Below are 16765 nucleotides of genomic sequence, written 5' to 3' on the forward strand. Positions count from 1 at the left end.
CTAAATGTCAAAGGTAAAAGGTGCTGAAGAATAGAAGTGGAAACATGCAATAGACCCACTCACGCTGGCTGATCTCACAGTAGAGGAGGGGGAACCCCAGTCTTTCTTCCAAACGCAACACAGACAAAAAATATCACATCTAATGTTTCCTTCCACAGGATTGATGCTGTTTCACGCACGGTAAAAAGCTGTGTGGAAGACGCGCAAGTGTGAAAAATCTAGCATTTCTAACTCGTATTTATTTATTTGTAGCACGTGTTCATTTTATTTTAAATGTCTGGCTGGCAAAAAACAAAAAAAAGAAAAAAAGAAAGGACCGTGACACATTTTTGAAATGTCATACATTTTCACTTTCACAGTGTATTTTAAAAAACAGTATGACCACATATCAGGGCTGAGGCCAGCAGCTTGGAAATGACTAAGCTGTGAAGTCCAAACACCCCGAACAAAACCCCAACCAGCTTAGAAATGTTAAGTAGCCACAAAAAATTGATATCTGTGTTAATTTAACTGGTCAGTTTCACTGTTATGTCATCGTTTATCTTTAACAAAGAACATAAAATATATTGTTTTAAATCTAATACTATTCAGATAAATAAGGCTTTTTGGGGGGCAGGGTGAAACTAGTGGCTACTGCATCCTAAATTTTTTAATTTAAGAAATTGAGTGTGCAAATCTTTTAATTTTTTTCTTTGGATGAAGAAGAGATGATAAACAGTCATTTTCCTGAAGCAATAAAATGTGACCGATGGGGGAAATAAACACTACCGTCAGCGGGAGTATTATTTTAGAAACATGTCACTGATTTGCTGTCAGAACAGGCATCACGGGGTAGTGATGAGGAACATTATGTTCTGCGGCTGCTGATTGTGGTCGGAAACTATTCGCGGACGTACTGGGAGCTGTTTATAAACAACCCCGCTGTCCGAAGCGGCAGCGAGTTGTTGTCTGAACGTTTAAGTTTTTCTTTACAATATGGAGGCTCGCAGTAGTCATTAGCGAGTGTAAATGACTTTGTCGAGTTGTCTTTTTACTGGTAAGTGTCGATGTGCGCCCTGTGAGTTTATGTTTTCAGCAGCGGGCTGATAGCTCTCTGTATCCGGGTGAAGTTACTGAATTAGCTAATAACTCCGTCTGGGAAGTTTTCTGCCGTTCAGAAAGCTTTTGACGTCCTCAGCAGTTAGCTAGTGACACTAATGGGTTAATTTAGCGTTACCTGCTGGGCCAGTCTGCTGTCATTAGCCGCACTGAGTGATTTCACTTTCTGTTCAGGGACAGTTCGTGCGACGTGGCCTCGAAATGTGGACTGAAGGGAACAGTAGAAGGCGTCATCAAACTGTTTACGTCACTCCGAAGTTAATTGCCATTAACGCTGGAACAAACAAAACAACGACAAGTAAAATAACCTGTTGTTTTTGTTGTTGTGGTTGTTTTTGTTTGTTTTTATTGGTATGAGCTGCTAATAAGAGTTATATTGCTGTGCAAAAGTTTTGAGCCACTTGTATCTGGGCCTCTGGGGAGAACAATCCAGGACTGACGGTTCCATTGTGCCTTTTCTATTCAGGTATGCTTTTAGAGAATCTGACAGTGTATTTGGGATTAATGTCATTGCTGAAAAATGAATTACCTATGGCTTTCTGAGTTTTTTGAAGATATCCCAAGCCCCAAACCATGACAGAGCCTCCAGTGTGTTTTACAGATGAATGTAGACACTCATGATTGTCTCCCTTGAAATTTGTATTCATGAGTCCATAACACCTGTTGTCACTATTTTTTTTTTTTTTTTTCAATTTGGTTTTTGTGTAATTTGGCACACCTCAGCCTTTTCACCCCATTTCTATTCCGTATAAAAGGCTTCTTCACAGCCACCCTTCCACTGAGACCATTTCCAATGAGGCTTCAGTGAAAAGTTGGTGACTCAACTAAAGGACCGATGTCATTTATTTCTTTATCAGGATACACTGCTCACCATGCCGAAATATTCCAAGTTTTTACCTAATAGCTGTTGGGAATCACCATGTTGGTGTGAACACACTATTTTATGCCTGTCAAACTGTGTGAACTTTGGCTTTTTTCATAGATTTGACTAAAACGAGAACAAATTGTGTATTTTTGTGACAGGCTGCCAGTAAAAATGTTTAACCAATTTTAAAATGTATAATTTAAAATTGGTTATTTTCCAAGTTGTCTGTTTTTTGAAGGCATATCATTGGTTCATCACTTGATTTAAGTGCCTTTTATATGCTTGAATGATACTAATAATACAAAGCTGCAAGGCATGGATTAATTAATTGTATTTTTTTAATACTAGATTGTTATCTGTTTTCAAAATTTAGTCTTCAGAGAGTATTAAAAAAGCTCAGTGAGGCTAGTTATCCTCACCAAAGCCCAAGTACATGTCTTCAAATGATAGTTTAAACATTAAGATACACGAAAAACTGGAGTTTTATCTAGTAACTGTCACTGTTTTTTGTTTGCTTTGTTTCTATCATTTTTTTTGCAATTTTTGTAATGACAGTATTTACTGTACTTAAAAATATTTGGACATTGTAAACACTCCTATTATGCAGTCCTGTGGAAAACTGAGTACACCCTTTGATTCAGTAGCTTGTAGATCCAAGATTCCACCACAGAATTTCAATCAGGTTGAGGTCTTAACTTTGAGCTGTTGCATCAGCTTGATTCTTGTCATTTTTAGCTGTTCTGTTGTGGATTTGCTGCTGTGCTTGGGATAATTGTCTTGCTGCATGAACCAATTTGGGCCAGGCTTTATCTGTCAGACAGATGGCCTCACATTTGAATCTAGAATACTTTGATACACAGAGGGGAATGGCTTGTACATGTCTGTTTTCATAAACAAATGCAAAACGTTAATGACTTAAACTTAACTATTTGGTGTACAACAGTTTGGCCTGTTTTTTTTGTTTGTTTTTTTAAAAAAAGGATAGTTAAATGTGATTTTCTGTCACACCCCAGTGTAAGTAGTGGTCTGATCATGGCCACCCTTGTGCAAACTGTCTGGTTATGCCGCCGGACGCTGGCCTTTTGAGGTGACAGTTTTTTCAGACTTACATGTGCCGCTGAGTTTATTAATTTCGTATATTAAAATACTCTGCTGGTATTTACAGTATCTGTGGGCGCAGCGAGATAAAGCTGAGCAGGTGCCTTGTCAAAGTTACGCAGTAGTGTTGGCAGTGGGCAGTCAGCGGGACACATGGCAGAGGAAGGCAACAAGCTGACACTGAGGCGCCTGGAGGCACCAATCCACAAGTTCATTAAAGTGGCTCTGCCCACAGACCTGGAGAGACTGCAGAAACACCATAACAACATACTGAAGGTGACGGCTCAAATCTGGCTGCACACAGGATCACAACCTCACTTTCAAACTCTTACTTCCAGCCTTCAGATAAATAACTCCTAGTTTCTTTCACAGTACCAGCATACCCAGCAATGGGATCGCCTTCATCAGGAGCATATTAACGCCAGCAGAACTGTTCAGGTATGAAGTGATAACTTGTGAAGTAAATAGAAAAAGCAGAGGCGTGTTTGTGTATGTGTTTGTTTAGTGAATGTGACGATTGTTTAGAGGATGACGTGACTCACTGCCTCTTGAAATTCCTGAACAAGCATGACTCTGCGTATTATATTTTTTGTCTCCAAAATGTGCACCCCATGACCTCTTAAATATCGGATGTTGATGTTTCTGATTTGTGCCTGTCATGTTGTTCCAGTTTGAAGATCGAAGTAAAGACAGAGTAAAAGGGCAGCAACTGGTGTCTATATCCAGTGTTTAAACAGGCAGCGTTTGTTGTGACGTCTGAATGAAGGAGAAATGTGTCAGTCACCGTTGCCAAGCCTGTTTGAAATGATATGTGACTCAAACAGATGCCTTTTGAAGCGTGCCAATATAATACAATGAATACTGATTTGTGTGGAATAAGAGTCACTGAGCAACAGAAAAACAGCAGCTTCGCGGAGACAAATACTCAACACAAGGTCCAGCTACTTTCAGACGCACCTTTTGCTCTTCCTCAGCAGATAGTTTGTACTTAGGGTTGATGGAGTATCGTTATAACTCTGCTGGGCAGGCTGGCTGGCAGGCAGGCAACAAACACAGACACCCAAGTTTGTGAACGTGATAATTCGAGAGCGAGGCAATGTAGGACTTTCAAATTGATACCGTAGGTATCGATAAATCTCAGATGACTTTGAATCTCGGTGACCTTACTCTTAAGGTTGGAGGTGAAAGGTCAAGTTTTCTGCAAATCTTGTGAATGCAATACCTTGAGAAGGAGGGGACGTGGGGTTTTGAAATTCATACCTACGGTGTATCTGCTAGGAGGCCGAGGGGTACCACTGGCCACCGCCAGTATTTTTTTATTTATTTATTGTTTTACAGTTGTGATGGAGATGTTTTGACAGTGAAGTATCCAACAGGAAGCTACAGTCTCCTTCTCTATGTCACCAGCTACCCTGCATGATGTTGATGACAACAAAATTGCCTCCTGTTGAGCAAATCAATAGCAACGAAATCTGTTCAGCTGGAATTAACAGCATGTGTACATATACACAAACGCGTACTTTTGGAAACAGCGTTATCTATATAAATTTACTAAATCAGGACAAGAATAGAGCTGCTGCTAAACCTAGAATCCATCTTTCTTGCGTTGTGTCTGCGTGCATGTGTACTTGTTCACATAGTGAGTGTGAAATGCCTCGGGGGATGATGTTGCCTAGAAGCCACCATGTCTCTGAAGGTGAAATAACTCCAAACAGGCACACATCTATCCTCTCACCATTACCCAGCGAACCCTCAGGGGTGCACAGAGTGCTTTCCCATGTCTTCATGGTGTAAATCCAGAGTAGGAGTTTGTCTGCCCTGCTTTAGATGTTTGTCTGTGTGCTTAATGTCCAAACATAGGAAAATAGGTTGGTTTATGTCATTCAGAGTTCCTATTTTAATCATTAGCACTGCATGCTTATGTTGATTTATTTTATCTGTCTGGAAAAACAGCCTGTTTTCCCTCCCATTACCATAACATACTCTCCAGCTAGCCTAGCACCAAGCTAACTCCCAAGAGAAGATTGCAGACAGACCTCAGTAGCCCCATTTTTGCCACACGAGCTACTGCAAACACTTTAACACAGGGGAGCAGAGTCTGTACTGTTTTTATTGTACAGACAGTGGTGTTTGTGTTTGAGCTACATACAGTCACAGTTAATTTGCAGGCTAAAAGGCACATGACCTTAGTGTGTTTTTGCTTCTGTGAACAAGGATATGCATGTATTTTTATTCATGTCATATAATTAGCAGAATGTGTTATTGGCAGATTTCTGACACCCCCACCCCCCACCCTGTGAACCCAGGTCATGCTGCTGCCTGGAGGGATGATTGCTGCGATATAATCCTCCTGCCACCCTCAGGGCACTTCTTGTGTTCCTCAGCCTCATATCTAAAGCTTGCAGCACTCTTCTTTTATATTCTGCTAGAAAAACGATGTGGGTGCAACAATTTATTGAAATACATGAAAGCATACATAGAAATACAGAATATGAGGCATATCAGAGTTTGTACAGTTCTAACAAGCTTGAACGTTAATACTTGGTATCAATGTTCCCTCTAATTTTTCATGTGTCTGAGCGAACACACAAACTCCCTGAGCGGTCCTTTGGCCCACTGTGAGCAACATTAGACGTGTGCACTGTGGTCACGCCAGCATCGAATCCATCCTAGTTACATGGTTTATTAAAATAATCAAATTACAGCATTTACATTTATGTTAGACTACTAACTGCTTTAGCCCACTTACAATGAAAATGTAAAAAAATCTTGTTCATGACCTGTGTAGTATGTTAACACTATTGGAAGTAAAAATAACTTGTACTCCAATTTTGAAAACACAACTTTCTTTCTTTCTTTCTTTCTTTCTAAATATAAAACTCTGACTTGTATTATGAGTCTGTGGTCTGGGAGAGAGTCCTGTAACTCTCTGTCTGCAAAATACAGTATATAATGACCAATGTTGGGCAATTAATTATATACGGTAGTTACTTTTTGGAAGAAGTAACTGAGTTTTGCAAACAAAGTTTTTTGCAGCTGTTTACCTAAAAATGCAGCCAAGGCAGTTTTTTAAATAAACATTTCAAACTATTTACAGAACAATCAGCTGTTCTGCATCAAATTTGATGCCACACAAATTATTTGTGCCACTCCAAAAAATAATTTCTGTCCACTATGAGATAAAGGAGAACAACAGCCTGATACCTGCAGGCCTGACAACAGGAGATGTATCACTCCTGTAACACCTGTAACATTCAGCAGTCGCCTCATTGTTCTGACACACAACAAAACTATTGACTACACTACACACTAACTACACAAGATTTGCGCTAAACGTAGCAAATCTCTCACATCTCAAACCACCGCCACCACTCCTAAAACTTCCCTCTTCCTAAACAACTAAATGCCATGTTGCCATATCATTTTTTTGATTGGTCCACATAGTATATTTGCTCACAGGTGGAAAGTGCTTTCGAGCGTTTTCCTTATAAAACTCCGTTTTTACTGTTTCTTCCCGCAGTAAATATAAACAACGATAGTATTCAGGACAAACATTGCATTTTTTTTTTTTTTTTTTTTTTTATCATAACTCTGATTTTACGTGGCCTACCAACACAATTTAAAAACTGGTATAAAGTCCACATTTTTTCCGTCAATTGTTCCGTCTGTCCTGCTCACATCTCCAATGGTTGTACACGTCATTAACGTGGCTTCGCTCCACATCAGCCACGCCGCTTTGCTAGCTAAAACACCGGTGTCGGCACATAAGGACGCTGTCATAGCCTGTCAGTGATTTTCTGTGTGCAGAGACCGTGCCAGCAGTGCGCAATTGCGCACGTGCGCAGCTTAGAGGGAACATTGCTTGTTATGACAACTTTTATTCTTCAACATAGCCTGAACTCTCTTAGTCAGATTTCTTCTCATTCAAAGCTCTTCTTTGGGTGTTGGCTGCCTTTTCTTCCATTCTCTGTCAAGGTGATCCCACACTGCTTCATTAAGGTTGAGGTGCAGGTTCTGGGGAGGCCAATCCGTGACTGATAGTGATGCGATGTTTGTTTTTCTATCCAAGTATGCTTTTACTGCACTGGCAGTGTGTTTGGGATCATTGTCTGAAAAATGACAGAAGTTATCGATCAGATGCTTTTCAGATCCAATTCAAAATCTGATGGTACTTTTCTGTGTTCATAATTAGAATAATTATAACACCACTGGATGAAAGGAACCCCAAAACCAGTCCAGTTCTTGTGTATTTTGGCACACCTCAGCCTTTCCTCCCTCTTTCGCGTTTTTAAGAATGGCTCCTTAACAGCGACTTTTCCACTGAGACCACAGAGTTGAGAACAACTGATGAGCCGTATTCCTCTCTATGCTCTTGTGTCAAGTTTTTGCTGTTTTTTTTTTTTTTTTTTCCTATTTCTCAAGAATCTGACTTTCACACACAATTTACCATTTCATCTTCTGTAGACAGTTTTTTTTTTTTTAGACCTGCCTCTTCTTCTGTCTTTCACTTGTCTACAATCCTCAAATTTTAAGGCCACACCATCTTGAGATATTACAAGTTTTCAGCTAATAGGTCTTTGTGAATCAATTTTATAATTGATTCTTTGCTAAGTTGTCTGTTATGTGTCGACACAACACTAGTTAATCTCTTGAGTTTGGGGCCTTGTTATGCTTGAATTATTCATTGGTCAGTGCTAAGTGGTTTAAGAAACAAACATTCAATTCCGTTTTAGTTATACACTGCCAAATCACAACTACAGTTGCCTCAGAGTGCTTTATATTGCAAGGTAGACCCTACAATAATACATACAGTGGAAAAACCCAACAATCATATGACGTCCCTATGAGCAAGCACTTTGGTGACAGTGGGAAGGAAAAACTCCCTTTTAACAGGAAGAAACCTCCAGCAGAACCAGGCTCAGGGAGGGGCGGCCATCTGCTGCGACTGGTTGGGATGAGGGAGGAAGACGGGATAAAGGACATGCTGTGGAAGAGAGCCAGAGATTAATAACAAATATGATTCAATGCAGAGAGGTCTATTAACACATTGTGAGTGGTAATCAGTGATAATCGACAGGTACAAGAACACAACTGAAACGGAGTGAAATCCACCAATGTCCAAAGACAATCTTTGAATGACCTTTAGAAAGTCTGGTGAACTATTGTTCAAGATGACTTTAAAAAAATAACAAGACAGTCTCACTGCTTGGAAGTAAAATATGAAGGCTCAAAACCTTTGCATAGTACTCTAGTTCACATCATTTTGGCAATACAACACTGAATATGTGTGTTGTATTGCCAAAGAAGTTCATTTAGCCCATTTAGCAATGGGCTAAATGAACAAGAACTTATGTTTTCTCCTAAATTCAACTGATGTTATGTGTAAAGTAAAAATCATTTTGTTTCCTATTGTATGTTTTTAGGCAGAATTGGTTTCAGTGGTGGAATATATGATTGTTTTAGCTGTGAGTTGAATATAGTGAACTGTAAGGCACCTGCTAAAAGCACCAAAGGGGGAAAAAAAAGTTTAAAAATCTCATCAGAAGCATGTTTCTTCACAGAAATCATTGAATTCAATTCACTTTTAATTATACAACGTCAGCTCACAACAACAGTTGCTTCAAGGCGCTTTATATTGTAAGGTAAAGACCCTACGATAATACAGAGAACTAACATATGACCCCCTATGAGCAAGGGGAGGAGGACAGGACAAAGTAACCATAGTGGTGTGTAAACGCATAATGAGTGAAAAATGTGCGTCAAGAAACATTCATCATGGGAAGCCCCCATCAATGTAATTAAGGGAGGATTCAGGGTCACATGATCCAGCCCTAACTATATGCTGTATAATCATGTGTATGTATTATCTTAAAAGTAGAGAGTTTGTCTGTCTCCCAAATCCAAACTGGAAGCTGGTTTCACAGAAGAGGGGCCTGAAAACTGAAGGCTCTGCCCCCCCTCTTTTAAATACTCTGGGAACCACAAGTAAACCTGCAGTCTGAGAGCAAAGTGCTCTATTTGGGTGATATAAATCATGACCTGGTTGCTCAGAAAACGTAATATTGTGACCAAGAACCATTTTAATTTTTACTGAACTACACCCTGCAGACGTATCACAGCGCATCTACTAATGATGACGTGTTCGTGCTCTTGACAGCGTGACAGGATGTAATGTAAACGTTAAGGACTCCCCATTAGCTGAGCTATAATGTCAGATAGCTGTGAGCTTCCTTTAGCTGGCGGATGTAGACAGCAGAAAAAGTAGTTCCTACATGAAACTGCTTAAAACAAGAGTGTGGATTTTTCTTTTTAAATGTCACCTTATCATGTTTTGTGCTTTGAACACAGAGTGAATGCCATCTAGTTCCATTAAATGAGGGAAGAAATAAATTTCACAACTCTCATCCAAACAGTCTATATAACTGGAGTGTCTGCATGCCAGAGGGAAAATGTATGTTTGATTTTGAGATGTTACTATTTCCATACAGATTGGAGATTTTGGATTTGTTATGCCACGTCTGCCTCGTCACATTTTCTTTTTTTTTCTTGCATGTTTTTGTTTTGGAAGTGACGGCTGTATTTAACCACAGGTTTGCTTGTCCTTCTGGCCGTCCAAGTGTCCCTTCTCCCTCACATTCATACCACTCACTGTCATTCAAACTGAAAAATGTTCTCTTCTTCTGTGCCTCTGCAGCAGCTGAGAGCCAACATGAGAGAGATGGAGAAGCTGTGCACTCGGGTCCGTGCTGAAGACGCCGACGCTCTGGAAGCGCTCATCAAGCCGATCAGAGACAGGGCGTCAGCCGCCGCACAGGACTTCCTCCGTTTGCACTCTAACCCCGAGCCTCAGCCCGCTCCAACGTCACCACCTGCCACTCATTCATCCAGCTGTGCATCCAGTAGCTGCCACACTGATGACAATGCGGGCGACGTACCAGGATTTGGCAGGCAAAGCCAGGTCCAGCTTCCAGAAATCCCTCCTGATCAGAGAGCAGCTGAGTCCTGGGATAACCTGGAAGAGGTATGCACGTCTGGAACAAGCTTTAGTCTGCCAGTCATAGACAGATATGTTGTAATTGTTAGGCAAGCTTTATGTATGTGTGTATGTGTGTGTGTGTGTGTGTATGTATGTATGTATGTATGTATGTATGAGTTTGCGACATGTCCTTCGGAATATTCACAAATGTCGAGCTTCAAGCCTGTGTGTTGATTATAAATAAAAAAATCATTTGTCCGTTATGGTGGGGTGTTATTATCCTACAAGTTTTGACTTATTTCTTTGCTGTGATCTCATGGCAAACACAGAAGTCGATTTATTGTTTCAGGCATGCAATCTCAATCTCTTTTTTTTCTTTTTTAACCCTGATAGGATGATAGCAAACCAACAATCTATGCCTTACATATGTTGCTGTATCCACAGTCGCTGCTGTTAGCTGCTTCTAACAAAGGGTGGTGTTCTGTGGTCCTTTTTAGTGTGCTGATAGAGAAGCATAGGATGAGGGGTTTCTCGAATGCATGAACTCTCACCTGGAAAAAGACTTTAAAAGCAACACAGCAGGTGTTTTTTTTTTTTTTTTGTTTGTTTTTTTTCCACAGGCGACATGTCATAGTTATCAGCATGGTACGAGAACCCTGAAACTCACACAGCTAAATTTAAATTCATGATTTATTTCACATGTATGCCATGATATCTGTTCCTGCAGACACATTTAGATCTATAGCACACCCTAATTAGTCACTCTCATTAATGCAGTTATGAATCCCATTCACTGACAGTCTGGACACTTTGTAGCTGCAGATTTGTACGATAAGCACCTCAAACAAATCAATACAGCATTTTAATTTATTTTTTTTCCCCTTTCAGGATCTGAAGGAGCTGAGCGGTTTGGTGACAGAGTTTTCTATCCTCGTCCATGTGAGTACAAACACTCAGCTCTGCATTTCTTTGTCTACATGTGTGCACAGCCACCCCTGTGAACAAAAACAATGTGACAGAGGCCTGTGCACCTCCAGGAGGTGGGTGGTGTGTATTTGACCTGTGTGTGTCTGTGTGCGCGTGCTCGCTTGCGTTGCTTGGTAAGGCCCCACTGAGACAAGCTTACACAGAGCAGCTCCGGAGTAGTGCAGGGGCCCCAGAGGCCCTTCAGCGGAGGAGAGATTGAGAAGTAGATGAGTGAGAGTGAAGCAGGGAGAAAGGTGGCGTTGGGGGGCAGGTTTTCACAGGGGGAGGAGAGAGGAGGGGAAACAAGGGATACATCGGAGCAGGTGGAGAACAGACGGCTCAGATTATCACTCTTATCCTCAGGGATGGAGGGAGGCTGAGTGAAGGAGAGATTAACAGTGAAGAGGGGGGCGAGTAAAGATGTAGCTAGGCTGAAAAAACACAAAGAGGCACGGGGAGGGGGTGTGGCAGAAAGAGCATAGACATGTTGTGGTGTCTCAAGGGTGAAAGGAGCCGTTAGGGGAGTAATATTCCAGCACTCAGCCACAGTGGAAATACTGAGTGAGTGTGAGTGTGTGGTTGTGTCTGTACATGCGTCATGTTTGTGTCTGTTCCGATGTTGGGGCGCCTTCAGGCTTATCTGTGTCTGTCTTTTAGGGCTTTCTACTGAGGCAGAAACGCAGCATTAAATTAATTCCAATTACTTTATTAGTAATAATAGAGCTGTCTGATTGTTTTGGAATTACTGGTGCTAAATGTTATAAACTAACAGCTACGAGGATCTTTTAAACATTCACCAAAGCTCATGAACACAGTCAGAACATGGTTAACATCAAATAACTGTTCTAGTCAAGATTCTTTCTTTTGTGAGTGCTGTTATTATATCTGGTTATATTAGGATATTTTTCTTTTAAAACAAAAGTGATCAGTGGGTCATGATAACTTTTAATGGGAGAGTTACATTAACAGTTTTTGGCTTTGGCACTTTTGGTGGAGCTAAAAAAAGGAGCTAAAGCTTTTTTTTTTCTACTTTTTTCTGACATTTTACTGGTTAAATTATTAGTAAAAGCCAAATCTGCAAATTTTTGATTAATCAGAGTAATTATAATAATTGGTTGTTGCCGCTCATTTTATCCCAATTTTCTGTGCCACTGCAGCTTTTAAGCTGGAAAGAAGAATGGTGCAGAAAATGAAAATGTGAAAAATCTAACACACGATCTCTAAGTCTAGGGTTACGGGTTTAAAATCTCCGAAACCATCACAAAATAACAGGAAGCTTTCACGTGGGTATTCATAAGAGAAGCGGACTTTTAGTTCGCGAGAACGAAAGAAAGAAAGAAACTGTTTTGAGGAAGAAAAATGCTCCGGTTGTTATTTGGTCACTGTGTCCATCCAACCCTCACATGGAGAGAGACAGCTGCCACTCTGAATATTTCATGAGATCTACACAATGCCCCACACACACACACACCATATGACCCCCACCCTCACTGAAATCTCCCTTGAATATACCTGCAGCCTCCAAACACACCCCTCTGTTGTTAACTTGTCCTGCGGAGCAGAATTTGGATGGGTAAAAAAATATCTACACAACAATTGTGCTTACACGTGTGTCTGTGTGCGCGTGTGTGTAAGTAAATCTGCTTGCTAGCATATGAGTGTGTGTTAATACGTGTTGTGTGTGTCTAACCCCTGCGCATCAGTCCCAGCAGGAGAAGATTGACAGCATAGAGGACAACGTCAACACAGCCGCTGCCAACGTGGAGGAGGGGACCAAGAGCCTGGGGAAGGTGTGTATTAATGTGTGTGTGCTGATAATCTGATGTGTGTGCGTGTGTGGTGTTTGGGAGATGGGGAGATCGATGGCACTTTGCCTCCCAGCCATTCCACAGCGTTTGTCCCTATTGATCTGTTCGAATACGGAGGAAAGCTGCAATTAAGGAAATAGAGAGAGGAGAGGGATGGAGAGAGGTGGGATAAGAGGGGCGACAAGAGACTGTGTGTGTGTTTGTATGTTTGCACGTGTGTGTGTGTGTAGCATTGAGAAGAGGTTTAAATGATTGTTTAATAGTTTTTCAGGAGCAGCACTGCCTTTAGCTTAGCACGCCCTTACACTGCTCTGCGCTGAGTGTAAGTCAGCAGACGACTCAGTGCCCTTCACACGTATTACACACTTGAAATGTCGAAAGTTTTGTGTGTAATACCCAGAATGAATCACCTGTTTTTGTCAAATGGCACACGCACGCGCGCGCACTGCAGCGCATGACAAAAATGAACAATCGTGCTTTTCGGTACAGATTTTCCTGACTTTACATTTAGTTTGAGAAATCTAAGAAGCCGTCCATGTTTGCCTTTGTTTTGAGCTCACTGTGGAGTAATTGGACTGTAATTACAAACACTCAGAGATGGTGATGACACACAGTCACACCTGTAAATGCTTACATAACTAAAAAAAAACAGCCCTCTGTCATCTGCTTTCCTCTTTTGCTTTCCTTTAGGACTATCTACTTGCTTTTGAGTTTTCTGCCAGCACCAAAATACAGTCAGGGTAATTTTCTTTTTTTGAGATCATGACGTAGAAAAAATGTATTATATCAGCCTCTCTAGCACATCTAACACTACTCAGTAATCTACAGAGTAGTTGAGCTTAAACAAAGGGTCAGAACAATATTGACAGGCATCTTGTTTTCATAATTTTATAATTTTTCAGTTAGCTAATGAGTCTGTGTATGAATTGTTTTAAAAATGTATGAAAATTGTTATTAAATTACCCAGACCAGGCTGATTGTACTGCTAAAACAGTACAATCAGGGATATTCGATTAGCAGCAAAAGCATCTTTTAGAAGAAATCAGGCAAAATGTATTATTTTATAAAGATTTTCTACCTTAAAGTGGACTTTAAATTGTGAATCAACCAAGTAAAAAAACAAACAAAAACATCTTTGTAAATTATTTGAGCTCTACATCAGCGTCTGTGCATACAGACTGATTAGACAAAACCCTGTGCTGTTAACAGTCAGGACAGACTGACCTTTAAACTTTTTTTCAATAAAGCATTCTTTTTAAGCAGTTTCTTTAAAATTAAATTGACCCAAATAAACAAAACGAAAGCTGACCTCTCTGTAAGGTCACGGGTAGATGGAGTGGGCTGCACATTAGAGGAGGTTGTGGAGAGATAACGCAGATGCGAAGGACGTCAGATGTTTTAACGCGTTTGAAAGCTTGTAATCTGTCATCAGGTCAAACGGCATTACACACACAGACTCATAGTCACACACGACACCCACGCTTCCTCCACCCTCCACAACCTGCACCCAGAGTCCTTTTAACTCAGCTCAGATGAAATTAACATTCCCTCAACTGCCACAGGGGTGGGGACAAGCGATGCCAGCTTTTGAACTACATTAATTTAATGGTGAAGTGTTAATCAAGTGAGTGTCCGTGTGTGTGTGTGTGTGTGTGTGTGTGTGTGCGCGTGAGGATGGTCAGGGAATCAGTCATTAATTGCCATCAGCAAAGAGCACCTTCCACTCTGATGATAACAGCTGTAATAACACACACAGCCCACATCTCTCTGATTTTTTTTTTTCCTAAATGGAGATAATGAAAATGCTTTGATGCAGCCGTGGAAGTGACGGTTTACATTTACACACGCCAGGCTGTTTGTGTATTTATTTATTTTTTTCTAATTTCTCCCTTCTTCTGTGAGTTGATGTGTGATCATGAAAGACGCATCCGAACTCTATCGCTGTCTTGAAGCCACAAAGTACTAATGCCACCAAAGGTGTGTGTGTGTGTGTGTGTGTGTGTGCGCGCGCGCGGCGGTGTTAAATTAAACTAGAGCATATCTCTTTTTCCTGTCTCTCCAGGCAGTTGGCTACAAGTTGGCGGTGTTGCCGGTTGCCGGGGCGCTGCTGGGTGGTGTATTAGGAGGCCCACTTGGCCTGCTGGCTGGCTTTAAAGCTGCAGGGGTGGCTGCCGCTCTGGGAGGCGGCGCCCTGGGGTTTGCTGGTGGCAACCTGGTCCAGAAACACCGCCGAGCCAAAGTGGATCTACAGATGAAACAGCTGACGGCAACACCATCACCGCCACCATCACCGCCACCAACAGATGAACCAGAGGCGAGGAAGGACAAATGACCCATCAGCCCCTGGTGTTCCACTGACCTATCACTGACGGTCCTGTATTGACTGACCAATGAACACCTCTGGTGTTGTTGAGCTTCAGAGAGACTGAATGTCGGGTGCTCGCCTTAAACATCGCTGTTACCAAGCACTGTGTAAAACAATTATATAATGACGGCCTTAATTAAGAGTCACACGCTGATGTTCCAGGGTGAATGGTGTTTCTGTGGGGATGTTCGTTTTAAACACCACTGATTTTATGTTCTGAACACAGCACCAGTTATTTATACTTCAGTGTTTGTTTGTTTTGTTTGTGCTTTTTGACTATTGAGCACAACTCTCTACTAAAAACAATGTTCAGCACTTAAATCAAATTACTTTAAGACGGTTTTGTCAGACCCTACCAATAATGTGAGCACAGTTAATCCATGTTGCTTAGGCTCATTTCCAGGGTGTTCAGGTTTACCGATGGCTATGGCTCACAGTTGTTTGATGCAGATAGTAATGTGAACAGCTTTGTGTAAATTTAAGTGATACTTTGTTTTTATAAATTATATTGATGCACAAAAAGTGCCACTGTCCATATCTTATCCTGCTGCTGCCAAATAAAACATTTATTTTTAACACTGGCTCTTCACTGGATAAACAGAATGAACCACAGAAATGACAAAGCTTTAGACAACATCCTGTAAAATGGTTTTTAATTTACTTTTTTTTTTTTTAAACTCTTCTTCTCCTCTGAGATGACAGGTTAAGAAATGGCATCACACTCCCCCCTGTTGGTCTGTATGTGGGCTGATATGTCATTATGCAGGTATCTGTTGGCCTCTGTGGGAAGGGCAGGATGCGCAGTACAAACTTAGCAATGGGTCCCCGTATTCAAGAGCTCCAACTGTGGATTCTCAAGGATCTAGTACCAAAAACTTGTAGACGTATAAAGACACAAAAACAATTTTAAGAGAACTCAATTTTAAGTGGCAGACTAAATTTCCACCGTTCATCATGTGGGTTTTCCCCTCATGTTTTGGCCTTTTTACTTTAGCACTGGGAAAGTCTCTTCTCCCCCAGCACGATGACACATTTAACAGATGACAGCAAAAAAAAACAACAACAATCATCATGTTAAAGTACAGTATTTCAAAAAAGTTTCTTTACTTTTGACTCCCAGGAACAGAACTCCAAGGTGTCACTGCCATAACAATCCCAATGAAAAGTACCCAGCCTGCCCTTTGACCTTTAGATTTCACCATGTATGTCTGTGGATTTAAAAGATTTCTAACAAAAGGATCCTGGCTAGAAATGTTCTGACTGCAGGATGTTTCTCAGCATCTTCAGATGCTTTAGAGGGTGGAGTGGATAGATCTGCCAAGCATTCGTATCCTTCATGACTTCATTCTGATTCAGCAGCAGTTCCAACTTCTTGCGGATTGCTGCCTCAGGTCTGGACACTACAGCTTCCCACACCTTTTTTTTTTTTTTTTTTTTGGTTGATCAAATTACAAAAGAAAATATCACGTTCCTGTTAATTTGCCTGTGTGTTGTTTTTTCTTGTTCCTCTAAAAGAAATAACATAGCTGAAGGGTTTTCTGTAAAGTATTTCTCTTTGCAGCATGCATTTGACCTTCTGTAAGATCACA

The 16765-nt window shown here is 41.0% G+C and overlaps 1 protein-coding gene across 5 annotated transcripts; it reads left to right on the forward strand.

Annotated features, from left to right (window-relative positions):
• Positions 1-893: 893 nt before the first annotated feature.
• On the forward strand, positions 894-15724 carry stx17 (syntaxin 17). 5 transcript variants are annotated; one of them, XM_063485956.1, is made up of 9 exons: positions 894-1036; positions 1273-1396; positions 1489-1564; positions 3129-3337; positions 3434-3499; positions 9759-10082; positions 10926-10976; positions 12707-12793; positions 14874-15724. In XM_063485956.1, exons 4-9 carry the CDS (start codon positions 3215-3217, stop codon positions 15141-15143), a joined length of 921 nt encoding a protein of 306 aa, XP_063342026.1. In that variant the 5' UTR covers positions 894-1036; positions 1273-1396; positions 1489-1564; positions 3129-3214; the 3' UTR covers positions 15144-15724. The 5 variants fall into 5 exon arrangements, with proteins under 5 accessions (XP_063342026.1, XP_063342022.1, XP_063342024.1 ...); XM_063485952.1 differs by having other exon boundaries at positions 9756-10082; positions 14874-15722; XM_063485954.1 differs by lacking the exon at positions 1489-1564 and having other exon boundaries at positions 9756-10082; positions 14874-15722.
• Positions 15725-16765: the final 1041 nt, after the last annotated feature.

Source organism: Pelmatolapia mariae, linkage group LG10_11 (genome assembly GCF_036321145.2).
Source record: "Pelmatolapia mariae isolate MD_Pm_ZW linkage group LG10_11, Pm_UMD_F_2, whole genome shotgun sequence".
Lineage (NCBI taxonomy): Eukaryota > Metazoa > Chordata > Actinopteri > Cichliformes > Cichlidae > Pelmatolapia > Pelmatolapia mariae.

Coding starts and splice junctions, on each gene's coding strand:
- stx17 (XM_063485952.1), top strand. CDS start 3,215: ATGGCAGAGGAAGGCAACAAGCTGACACTGAGGCGCCTGGAGGCACCA. Junction 10,083..10,925: donor CCTGGGATAACCTGGAAGAG/GTATGCACGTCT, acceptor TTCCCCTTTCAG/GATCTGAAGGAGCTGAGCGG. Junction 12,794..14,873: donor GGACCAAGAGCCTGGGGAAG/GTGTGTATTAAT, acceptor CTGTCTCTCCAG/GCAGTTGGCTACAAGTTGGC.